Raw genomic sequence first — 12,628 nt, forward strand, 5'->3', positions numbered from 1 at the left:
TTGTACAATTCATTTCTTCTTAAGTAAGAGATAAATGTGCTGCTTCTCAGCTTCTTTCAAATTAAATATACTGAATTTACTGAAGAGTCAAATCTGTGTGTTAATTCTTATTGTTTATAGAACAATGGTTTTGCACATATTCTTAGAGGTAGAGGGCCTCACAAAATACAACTGCACAGTAAAATGATGGCAGAGCTAATGTTTATGGTGTCCTCTGTAAAAGCTTTGTAACCTTTACGGGCTTGCTCCTGTTGCTCCTGCCTCCTGTGTTGCATTCCTTGCACAGAGGTAACTTTTTACAGTGCTCCCTGTGTCACTTCACCCATGCTAATTGGTCATGAGGCTGTGCCTATGGAAATGGCACATCCTAGTAAGAGCAGCTCAATGTCCATTAGCAATGGTAGTGTTTCATCCAGAAGAAGTCTCATTTGTACACTCCAAGATTCCTCTGAAATTAAATTGAAGCATGGTAAATGTGGACTGGCAAAGTTGCTTCAAAAGCATGCTCATGATCCAAGCTAAAACACTAGTGTAGATACAAACTGAGCTCTCCTGCAGAAAAAAAAAAAAAATATGATGTGTGATTGTTTTTCAGAGTGAATGATTTTGTGGTCTTAATGTAGCTGAGCATTTAAATACTGTTCCACTGCTTCAGGAAGAGCACATCAGTGGGCACATGCCAAGGTGTAACTGGCTGATGGCCTCTGATACGAAACTCGCTTAAGATAAGAAACAGTGTTTGATGACAGTTCACTTTAACTGCTGGTTACTAGTTGACTAGCAGATGATTAGCAGAAAATCATTTACAGTCACAAGATCCAGCACATTAGCTCTGTTACTGGCATGACAGTGATCTTAGCAACAAGTAAAGGGGAAAGGAAGTTGAGTTGCACAAAGAAAGGGTTTGGTTGTTCGCAAAACAAGTAAATAAACAAAAAAATCTGAAAGCTTTGGGATTATCTACATTTTCTCTGCATAAAAACCCTGCATTTCAAAACTCTACTAAAACCAAGAAATCATAGCTTTATTGTTCAGTCATATAAATGAATCTAACTGTGGCTGTTGGTTGTTTTTTGTTTTTTTAAGGGGAAGAAGGGCAACTACTACAAGCCTGAAACAAGTTTAAGTGTTTTAATTGGAGTGGTGGGTTTCATACAGCTCTCTAGAGCTTCTTTCTCTGTCAGAGCCATAACATATTACAATACTATATTGTGTAAATACAGCAAAGGGCATTTAAAATAATTCTCAGGCTTGGTGGAGATGCTCCTCGTCCTGAATGTGTCAGATGAGCAGTTCTCATCTAGTGGAAGCAGAAACCTGGTGTGGGTCACTTATGCCTTTAATAGCTGATATCATGCATAACTTAAGAAACTGTATGCTGTAAGTATAAGTGAGCTTGACTTCTAGATTGAACTATTAATGCATTTGCGAGCGTGGTAATAGATTCTGTTTGGCTGTTTGTAGCTCTGTGAACTCTCCTAATGTTTTCTGTAACTGAGACATCTCAGTTAATTTTCATAAATATTTTCTCTGTGAAAGCTCTCAAATACATGAAGATGTTTTTATAGCTATGATTATTTTACTTGGTTGATATTTACTTGGTTGATATTACTTGGTTGATATGACTTGTTGGGAGTAAAAAGTTCACTAATAGTTTTCGCATATATCAGGACATTTTGGTTTTGCTGTTTCTATGGGAGTATTTTATGTGTTTCTCCTCACCCCAGCTATTAATATGATGCAATAAGGTACTGAAATGTACTGAGATCTGACTTTAGTAATAGGGAAAAGGTGTAGTAAAGGATTAAATGTGTTTTGTACTTGCTGGCTAAACCCCATGACGTATTCTCATAGTCGTGGGCTCTGATTCATAAAGATTTAATCTGTAGCGGTATTTCAATAGCAGCTAGCCCAATCATGAGGCATGTACCTTCGTGTCTCTAGTCTGGGTGGTCTTACGATCTCATTGCAGATTAGAAACAGAGATACCTTTAAAAATGAGACTGAGTGGACTTTAAGATGATGGGAAGCTTTTAATTAAGCTCTCAAGTAGTTTCTTAGCTATTACATCTGTATTTCGTATGACACACCTTAAATGGAGATATTCATACTATTGTAGGGTTGTTGTCAGTTGGGGGTTTTGGGTTTTTTTGTTTGCTTGTTTGTTTTGGGGTGGGGTTGTTTGGGTTTGTTGTTTGGTTGCTTTTTTTTTTCAAATACAGATACGGGCATACAGTGACTGCACAGTGCATGGTTTGCTCTGTGTAAACTCCCTGGCTCTGGCTTAAGAAATGAGTATAGGGTTTTCTTGGTTTATTCCTTTAGATGCAATACTTAGCTGGAGGCAGGCAACCAAAGGAGATTTAATTAGAGGAAGTCCTTACTGCGTCTGATTTTTCATTTGCATGTTATTACATTAATAAAAAATGAAGCTGTGACTCTGAGAAGGTGAGGGGTGGCAGGGGCAGACCTTAAGCAATTCTTGCTTTCTGTCTCATGGTATGGGAATCAGAGTCCCTAATCAGGCATCCTGCCTCACTATCACACTGCACCCCTTCAGCTCACATTCTACAACCATGCAGACTGGAAGTTATCTGAGTATATGGTGTTCAGTAAAGATATGTCTTTGACCAACCCTGATCAAACTCAAGGCATTGTTCTGAACATCACCATGAAGGGTGTTACAAATAGTGACGTAAGTTTCCATGGCATGCAAATCAGAAATCTGTAAGTTAGTGTTTTTGTAGGCTATACTAATGTTCTTTGATCCTTAATTCTTGTTTTGGATGACTAAACCTCATATTTTATCTGTCACATCATGATTTAAATACAAATATAGGCAGAAGTTACTGCATAAAACACTGCAAATACTGCTAATAAAGGATGGAATGTATTAAGGTAATTTACAAATGTTTTGTTGACCTAAATGTTAGGTCCACTGATACCACTCCTGAGTGGTATCAGTGATGGTCTAATGATCTGCTATAGATCATAGAATCATAGAATGGCTTGGGTTGGAAGGGACCTTAAAGATCATCTGGTTCCAACCCGCCACCCACAGGCAGGGACACCTTCTACTACACCAGGTTGCTCAAAGGCCCATGCAACTCTGCCTTCCAGTAAAAGATACAAGGACAGTATTGCAAATGTCTTATTTAACCTGAGAATTTGGACTATGCTTTTTGACTATGAAAATACCTTGCAGTATATGCAATATCCTATGGACAGTTAACTTCTATATTTTTGACACTCACTGTTTTGCCTTTTCAGTGACTCTCATGTAGATGGTTTCTTTACCTTCCTTTCAGAAAAGACGGCGGCGGATTGACCGAAGCATGATTGGGGAGCCAACAAACTTTGTTCACACAGCTCACGTAGGATCAGGGGATCTATTCAGTGGAATGAATTCGGTAAGCATGAGCAGATGAAGAGCATTTCACCTTAAGCAGAATACAGGAACACTGTATGTGTATATTGTGGCTGAAGCAATTATTATTTTTTTTTTCCAACTATGAGAAAGAATCTCTGTGAAAGAACAACCTGCTAGCATCTTAATCTCAAATCCTAAACTCTTGCATTCAAGGTTACAGAATACCATTTTTAAAATTCCTCTATTTATGGACAACACCTAGTAGATTCTGTATAAATTGTATAGGCTATGGGTAGAATACTTCTTAAAAATTTGTTCTGATGGCATGTATGAACTAAAATAGAGATGTATCTAGAAAATATACTAGAGTATTTTAAGTAACTTCTAAGTGTCTTGTAGTTGACTAGATTTCTTACCTTAAATGCTTTAAGCTATTTTAAATATTGTTCATGTAAAACTAATTTACCTCACAAAAATGGTGCACAAATTTTCTTGGGTGGTGTTTTTGAGGTTTTTCTATACTATGTAGCCCTATTTGCAGTGTGAATTATTTCCAGAGCAAGCAGCAATGTCAGAGGCAAGGTTTTGTGGCTTCCTGTAGATGACAGGAGCAATAAATATTTTTATCTCCCTGAAAGTGAAAACCAGAAGGTAAGGTAAATACTGAAAATCAGCTTATGAGGAGAGATTTCTGGTGTACAGCTTCATATTTATGTGAAATGTCAATCTGTTTTTAAGGTCAATAATATGCACTCTAGAAAAGGGTTGTATGTAGATAATGATGAAAATTAACTTCTTGACCTTAATAACACTCTTTAAAGGAAAAAAAATGTTTTGAGATTAAAATGATGGAAAATACTTCTTGACAAAGGAGAAGAAAGAGTTCTCAGAGGTATCAGAATAGAAAGCAGAGTTGTAAAGGAAAGAGACCATTTTAATGTAGGCAAGTGAGGTCATTTGTAGTTTCAGCTAGTTGACAGCTTGTAACTCAGTACATATTGGGGAAGGGCAAAGATAGAAAATCTGACATGACAAACAATTTGCTACACTTTCCCAGAAACAGTGTAATGGGTTGGAAGTGATTTCTATGAAAACATCTCTAAGCATGTTAAACAGACAAACACAGCCTCAAATTGATAAAATTCAGTTAAAGCTAATTATTTATTTAATGCAAAGTATTACATTAATATTTAAAGCCATTCTAAATTGAAATAAAGTAATAAAGTGAGCAGGTTTGGTTTGTTGGGGGTTTTTTGTTTAGGTTTTTTTTTAGCATGGCTTTTTGCTTTTTGTGTTTGTTGTCTCTCTTGTGAGAACCTTCCTCATTCTCACAGCTGAGCTGCCCCTTGTGATGGTTGTGGTGATTGCCTGAAGCTTTGCTCTTTCACGTCAGACGTTTCCCTCTGCTTGCCCTCATCTTTGCCTCGTGTAATATCCAATTAATCTCTAGATAGTAGGTAATCATTATTGTCTCTCTACATAGACTTTTTCATTTTGAACGCTTATAACTGGCTATCTCTTTCTCTCACTTCTTTTCATTTGGATAATGTGCTGTGTCAGTGACTAGAGTAATTTTTTTGATCCCGGGTAGAAAGGATCTGTATGCAAAGAATAATCCTGTTTTTCCCTCTCTCTTCAGAAGCACAAATCTCTGCTTTTTCACACTGCTATTTTCCTGCCTCTTCTGTGGTGACTTATTGTGGTAATATTCCATCCAGTCTCCTTGTTCATTCTTCACAGTGTAAATTCCAAGATTACAATGTAAACTTCCATATGTTTTTCTGCTGCTTAATTTCCTTTATAGTATGGACACTATATTCCTTCATGAACCTCCTTATGCCTTCTCTTTTCTGAATACTTCAGAAGGACCTCCTGCAATTTCATTAGCTTTTCCCATGTGAATTTGGTTCTTATTTACTATGTGGAGTGTGCCTTTTTCTCATCAGCATTGTTCTTCATTACATGCCCTTATTATTCTGAGTACAGTAGCTTTCTGACTACTGAAATATTTTGCTTTTTTGTTTGCTTTCTCTGTAGAGCATCTCACTCCTTTGTCAAAGGTACATTTAAACAGTCGGAGTCCTCTGTGCACTGTTTCTTTCTCATTCCCATCACCACCTTCTTTTATGTTCGTATTCCATAGTGAAATCTCTCACTTTCTTCTTCTGCTTCATATTCCTCATTTTAGTCTTTAAATTCATGTGTTTTGTCCTTTTCTTAGTTTTCCCTCGTTTTCTTTCTCAAGGGTTGTCTGTGCGATTTCCTAATTCTAAAAGGAAGGGGAAGAAAAGGAAAGAAGAAAATTAATCAGACATAAGCAGCACAACAGATTGTATGATCTCTAATTGGTGCAATCCCCTTCACTTTCCAAAATCTTTAAATTCTTATCCTATCTAAATTGGACATAAGAGAGAACAACCTTGCTATTACGTATCATCAAAGGAAGGCAATGGCATCTTTGGGAAAGAAAAAAATAATTGCATTTCATGGTGCATGTTTTTGTAGCTCAGACTGCCTCAGAAGGAAGATGCTTCAGAAAGAAGAACACCTGATAAGCCTACAGCTGTTATACCTGCTTTTGCTCAGTGTTTTTAATGTTCTGTATCTCCTATAAAAGCTTTAATATACAAAATGGCCACTGAACTGCTAATGCAGTCAAGTTTAATTTGCTGCGTTCTCTTTGCTTTAGATGTAATAGCCTCTGTGTTTTAGCCTCTGTGTTTTACTTCTTTACCCACTAACACAAACATCTATATGTGTGACTCAAGTACCAGAAAAATTATTCTAACCTCTAGAAGTACTCAAAAATTTACGCTTTGGCCAGGCAAGTTGTCAGGCTGGAAGGTGACATGGCCTGGAGATGTTTTTCTGTCTCTTTTTCACTAGAGGTAGGGTCATTCAGGTGAAATTAATGCCATCCTCAAGTCATTCTTGTGAATACATTTACATGTATATTAATTCTTTTCTGAGAGGGAAAAAAAAACCCAAACCAAAAAAAGAAAAAAACACCAGATTAAATTCAAACTCCTTTTGTTCCAGTGACCAACAGAAGATGTTTGGTGCATGTGACCAGCTGGATAAAATGTCAGAGTTCTCAAACACCACCCCGTAAACGTGGATGCACTTATCCTTACTTCGTTACTGAGTTTGTAGTCCATATTGGCTCTGAACACTTTTCCCCTGAAGAAAAATGCAACTGTAACTTTGCTTTGCTGCTGTAGCTGTATCATGTATTTGAGCAAAGCGTCAAGGTAGAAAATGGCTTTGCACTGAGTTTAAATACAGAAAAATCAGATCTTTTGCACAGTGCTGAAGACAAAGATCCTAAAACAAGTTTGTTTTGTTTTTTTTTTTACGTTGGCCTTGAGAAACTGTGTGTAAGGAAGAGTTGTGCTGATTAATTTTGTGTGTGTGCATGTGTTTTGCTTTGCTGTAGAAAAGAATATACTTTTGTCTTTGTAGATAGGGGAAATAACGTGCAAGCTACTTGGAAATATTTCTCCAGTGCTGTTTTAATACAGTTTTCTAGTGTTGTTTTGAGGTCTCTGTGAAGGAGCATACATGTAATAATTGCAAGTGGTGCCCTGCAGGCATAGGCTTTGCTGCAAGTTCAATTTCAGAAGCTGTAGCCTTGAATGTGTTATTTTGTGCTCATTGTGTACTTGTTACGTATGCTCTGGAGTGCAGAGGGAAAAAGGCAAAACCTTTAATGCTGGAGTTGTCTTCCTGCAGGCACTTGGACATTATTATTTTGACTCCTGCAACACAAGCAGTAAAGAACTATGGATTCCCTTCCTTTTTGTTGAGAAAGGCAATGAAAGCCATAGAGGGATGTGCATGTCTTGGAGTGAGAGGGGAAGCGTTCTTTATGTATTTCTTTGCATCAGGCTAAAAATACCTTCAAATAAGCTATTTCCAGGGAAGTTGGTAGACTGAGTATGATTGAAACAATAAATTCCCTGCCATCTAAAAGAATAGAGCAATGAAGGAAAGCAGTGTTGCTGTTGTGTAAATAGATAAAAAAAAACTTCCACGAACCAAAAGTTCCTTTTTGGTTTAGAAAGTTCTTTTTTTAATTATCTGAAGTTAGCCATATGGTGCAGATGCTATCCAGATATTTTGTAAGTTGTCTATTATACTTTTAACATAACAGTGTCAACTTCTCTGGTTTATCATACTTGGCAAAGAACCCTTTCCATATAATGAGGTAAATTATAGATTGTCTGATGGAGTGGAATTGGATACCAGTTAGAGATTTGATTAAATTTTTTTGAGTAATCAAGCGGGTCAGTGAAAGCCTGAATCAGCCAGTTTTCTTTAGGAGAGAGGAAAAACTTCTGCTCAAGCACCAGTTCTTCCCTCTCTCCTGCTGAGCTGCCTGCAGAAGTGAATATTCCACCAAGCCTATGCTGCACATGTCCTCATGCAAAAGTAATGCAGCTTTAATGCCAAAGGAGCACTTGAAAACCAAACCTAAACTGAGAAATAGAATTGGAAGCAGAAAATCCATAGCTCACTAACTGCCTTTCCTCTTTTCTCTGTCCCCCTTTACCTTCTGTCTCCAGGTGAGCTCAATTCAGAACCAAATGCAGTCCAAGGGAGGCTATGGAGGTGGCATGTCTGCAAATGTTCAGATGCAGCTTGTAGATACAAAGGCAGGATAACCCTGGGGAAACCTTTCCAGTAAGTATTGCACTGTGTTTTTTAGGCACTGGTAGAGTAGTAAGAAGAACAATCATACTACTTCAGAATTAGCTCCCTATAAATAGCTGTGTGTTTATGATGCCCAATTTTAAAATGGATTTCTGAGTAAAATATACAGTGTCATGTGAGCATATTATTCTTTTTACACAATGAACTAGAGCTTGTCCTGACTGCATCAGTCTGTCTGTAAGACTGTTTTATACCTAAGGTGATGTTGTAGGCAAATCTTTGCAAGTGAAGTTAGTTGTATAATTTTGTGATATGGTTAGTATACCATTTTTTGCAACAGTTCCATCCATTTAAGTGTAGTATATAAGGTGTCGAATCAATGAATAGCAGCGTTAAAGTAGGGGAAATGGTCACTCAGAATGTTCAAAACTCAGTTTAATATGGTGGTTTTTTCTTCCAGGTTCTTGTGGGTTCCTGTATCTTCTTTCCTGTGTCCTCTTTTTTGCCTTGGTGACTGCTTTCTGTGCTCATGACGAGAGAAGTGATGGCTCGTTGTTCACCCTTTGTGATTACTCCAGTGAAAAGTTGCTGTTCTGCTCTGATGATGCCATTTATCAGATTGGTCCAACCGTGCCTTTCAGTGGCATGCACGCATTTGCTTCTACCAGAATCATGAACATAGAGCTGTTTAGGATTGGGTTTAGTTTTTCGTTTGTTTTTAAGGCAAATTAAAGCACCAACCTGAGCTTCCCTAATCCCTCACAAATACTAATGTGCAACATTCTGTTGCTTTTTAATCATTAAATCTTTTGTCCACTAAAGTCATTTAGCAATGAGTGAGTTTCCGTTAATGTCTTCAGTCATCTATTGTTCATACCCATTTTTGAAAGGTCTAGGACCTGCAAGCACAAATGATTATTTCATACAAAATCAGCAGAGTAGATGACCGCATGCTTTGTGAGGTTGCTTTGTATGGTGGCCCTCTTGGTGCTAGCAGAAAAAAAAAAAGTAAAAATTGCTTACTGCAGACTGGTGAAAAATTTTGCTGTGGCACCAAGTCATGCCTGTTTCTAACAAAGGATTTGTAACTTAGCTGCTTCAGAATTATGTTTTTATTTTAGTTTTTATCCAGCTGGTCTTGAAGTAATAAAGAGAGAGCTTGTGTTCATGAGGCATTTGTTGTAAATGTTCAAGTATATTTATTTTGAAAGAGCTGACCTTGAGACTGTAAACCAGTGTAGTACCGTATCTAAGTGTTGTGGAAGTGCTTTAGTCTATTTAAAAAAGCATAAGTTTGGCTGCTTCTTTTTCTTTTTACAGTTTTTCTTAATTTTAGGCTGTATGGTCATTTCCAGTAGCAGCATGTCAAACTGCCTGCAATATTAGCTGAAAAGTTTAGTAGACCTCTCGAGTAGTTGGCAGTTTCTGTGTACTAAATATTTAGGGGCCATGGAAGTTGCTAAGAGCAACATACTAATCTGGCAGAACAGATGCCAATGAAAACAACATACAGGGTGACTTTTTACTAAGTCAGTAAAACGCCTTTTGCTCAGGTTCCAAAGCATGTTTCTTTCACACGTTGTGAAACTGTATTTTAATATTGCACTGTTTTCAGATTATCTCTATAAATGGTCCCTTTTTTTCCTCCTTGTTGGTGGTTTGAGAGAAGTCAATTATTTGAGTCCTGGTTGAGTTAAATTTTTATGTGGGGAAAAAAAAAACATCCAAACAAGGCATAACTGAGCCTAGTCAGATCTGTTTTTATACGTGAGCACGCATGTGTTCATAAATGTAGATTGCTGTCAATGATTCTTTATTCTTTTTCCATACTTACCCTGATTTCACATTGCAACAGCTGTCAGGTTGATTTAAACATTTATGAACCTACCTAGCCTTCTCTCTCAGTTCACAAACAACACACAAAATATAGGGCCATGGTGGTAGTTTGCCTTTCCTAAATTGTATTCCAGTGGTAGGTGTCAAGTTATCTGGTTCAGTAGTTCGAATTGGGTTGGATAGTCTTCACTGATTAAAGGTACTGATTTGTGACAACAGAAGATCAAGATGTTCAATTGTCTGGGTGCATAAACATGGCAGTGCAGTGATATATATATTTTTTTTTTTTAGAGGTCAACATTTCCAATGCCACTTTATCAATGAGTCTTAAATATACTATGATTACAAAGTTATTTGAACTTTGTCATTGGTAATAGCAGCTTAAATTTGCTTGCCAAACATATCTTGCACTTGTCAAAATGTTTTCAACTCAATAACCAGGAGAAAAAAATATGACGTATTTTTATAACAGACATACTTTTTTTGTACATTGTGTTCATTCTTGAATAAAGTCAGTTCAGTGTTGGCTTGGAGATATTAAAAGGAAAGTATTGACTTTTATTCAATAAATGTTTTCTTTCAGTTGGTGGCCTATACTTTTTCTTTTCATAAATTACATTTGCATTAGAAGACCACTTGCAGCTTGTGGGCAAACTTGTGGTGAAAATTCTCTGAGAGTAACTTACTAGTTTCAGTAAGTAATTTGCAGACTGGAGTGTTTTGACCCTTTTGTTGCCAAGTGGATTAAACCATAATTTTAGTGGCAGTTTTGTTGCATTGATTTAGCGTGTATAGCAGGGGCTTCTGCAAGGATCTTCAAGGAAAGGTTTCTTAAATACACTGGAAACCTTCATATACAGGATTTCTTTCCTTTTGACTGCAACTGGTATGTGTGTTATTCTTTTGATTGTGATACAGATTACTGTGGTGATCAGACTTAATTGTACAACTAGTCATCCTAATATACACATATGCATTAAATATACCTGCAAGGCACAATATTGTCTACTCTGTATTTGGCTCAATTTTTATATTTGACACTCTCAAAGTTAATTCATTAAGCACTAATTTACAGTTTTAAAGCTCATGATAAATTGTTGTAAAGACTGGTAATGAATTCTTTAGCTCATGGCAAGTTCTTCAAATTGCCAGTTGAGGAAAAAAGAGAGTTCTAAAGAGAAAGAAAGATCAAGATAAAGCCTTGAGATACCAATCAACTAGAGTGTTCTGTTGTTTAAATGTTGAGGTTATAGAAGCTTAGTACTGTCTACAAAGGTGTATCTTGAAGAGCAGATGCTTTAATATAACCGTGTATAAAAACAAAGGGGTTTGACCTCTTAAAGAAGGAGCCAGCCTGCTTTCACTTTGTCTTTAGGCTGTTTAGCTGCCTAAAGCAGTTGTATGAGTCAATTTATCCCTTTTGTGCCTTTTTTGATTTTTTTCTTTTTTTTTTTTTTTTTTTTTTTAAGTGAGAAGGTGCAGCATGAGCAACCAAGTCTCTAAACATAGTTTTGGTCTTACGTCGTACTCTTGGTCGACTGTACTCTGCCATGATTTGATACACCAGAAAACCCTCACCCTTCAGATCCAGAAAATTGTTAGAAAATCTTGCCCCGTCTACATAATGACGTTCTAACCAAGTACAATACCTGTTCAGTCACAGCACAGTTATTCTGATTTCAGTATTCCTTGTCTTTTGGTTGGCTTTGAGGGGGGTATTTGGGGGGGGGCGGAGGATAGAGGGCATTCAACTAAATAAAATACTGATTTTCAAAGTCTAATTTTTAAAGCTATTCCTATTTTGTGTATGTCCATGAGAATAGGGCTCCTTCCTACAGAATGGAAAGTTGATTTCTTTGAGCTTTATAAGGATTCTGTGGATCTCCAGCACTTTATTGTATTTCCTGATCTCCATCTTCATAGAAGATCTCTATGCATGCCACTCAAAAGATTTAATGAATTGACTGTACTTTCTTGCTTTATATGCCTTAAGAAATAAAGAAGTACTATGCCCCCTTCTGAAACCAGCAGGAAGCAGTACAGGGTTTGCCCACAGAAAGTTTATTAAGTTTTTATATTTGTGAAAACAGTTTAATGGAAGATGCCTGGGTAGTACACAGTCCCACAGATCAAAACGTTTAGGTGAGGATTTCACATAAATTGTGATCCTGGATTTTGAAGTTTTGGAATATTGCATTTATTTGAATTTAAATGGTAAAATTGCCATTACTGATTCCATATCCCTTTTTCTGTGATCACAGCTATTCACTGAAGACTATGCACAATTATGCATCATATTGTTACATTATGCACTATTTACTCCAGCATTTTCTTATTCCTTAAAACAGGTGTTAGCATGACATAATGATGAAATCTGGACTGAACAGATTTAGTGGTATAGTGCAATTCCATGAGCACAAACAGTTACATTAGGACACAAACCATTTTTGGAGTAAAGGACATTGTAGGCTCAGTGTTTAGGACTTCCTTTGTATTAAGTCTGGGAAAACATGTTGGTTGCAGCCACAGGCTACAGCTTCCCTAAAAAGCTATGCTACTAACAGCAAGAAGATGTACAAATGATCATCAGCACAGCACTACCTTACTTAGGAAGTTCACCTGCCTGAGGCTGATGGCACGTACAACACGTGCCACTGGGATGTTAAGAGATACTGAGTGAAGGGATTGACAAGCAGCGAGCAAGATTCCCTATGAAAACTTAACCATATCCTGATGGCAAAAATCTGTGTAGAAATGGTAAATCTTAGA

At 37.0% G+C, this 12,628-nt stretch overlaps 1 protein-coding gene across 9 annotated transcripts in view; it reads left to right on the top strand.

The window, feature by feature from the left end:
• CDC42SE2 (CDC42 small effector 2) overlaps positions 1 to 10,444 on the top strand; it is an 86,065-nt gene extending 75,621 nt beyond the window's left edge. For 8 of the 9 annotated variants that reach the window (XR_003994988.1, XR_003994987.1, XM_030511427.1 and 5 more), the window contains 3 exons: positions 3,309 to 3,410; positions 7,936 to 8,053; positions 8,484 to 10,444. Coding sequence is in view for 7 of the 9 variants with exons in the window: in XM_030511427.1 (XP_030367287.1) it covers positions 3,309 to 3,410; positions 7,936 to 8,034 (201 nt within the window). In the remaining 2 variants the exon portion in view is untranslated. Of the gene's footprint in view, positions 1 to 3,308; positions 3,411 to 7,935; positions 8,056 to 8,483 lie in introns of those variants that run through there. The other variant, XM_030511430.1, reaches the window with a different exon arrangement.
• Positions 10,445 to 12,628: the final 2,184 nt, after the last annotated feature.

The sequence above is a fragment of the Strigops habroptila genome, chromosome Z (genome assembly GCF_004027225.2).
Source record: "Strigops habroptila isolate Jane chromosome Z, bStrHab1.2.pri, whole genome shotgun sequence".
Lineage (NCBI taxonomy): Eukaryota > Metazoa > Chordata > Aves > Psittaciformes > Psittacidae > Strigops > Strigops habroptila.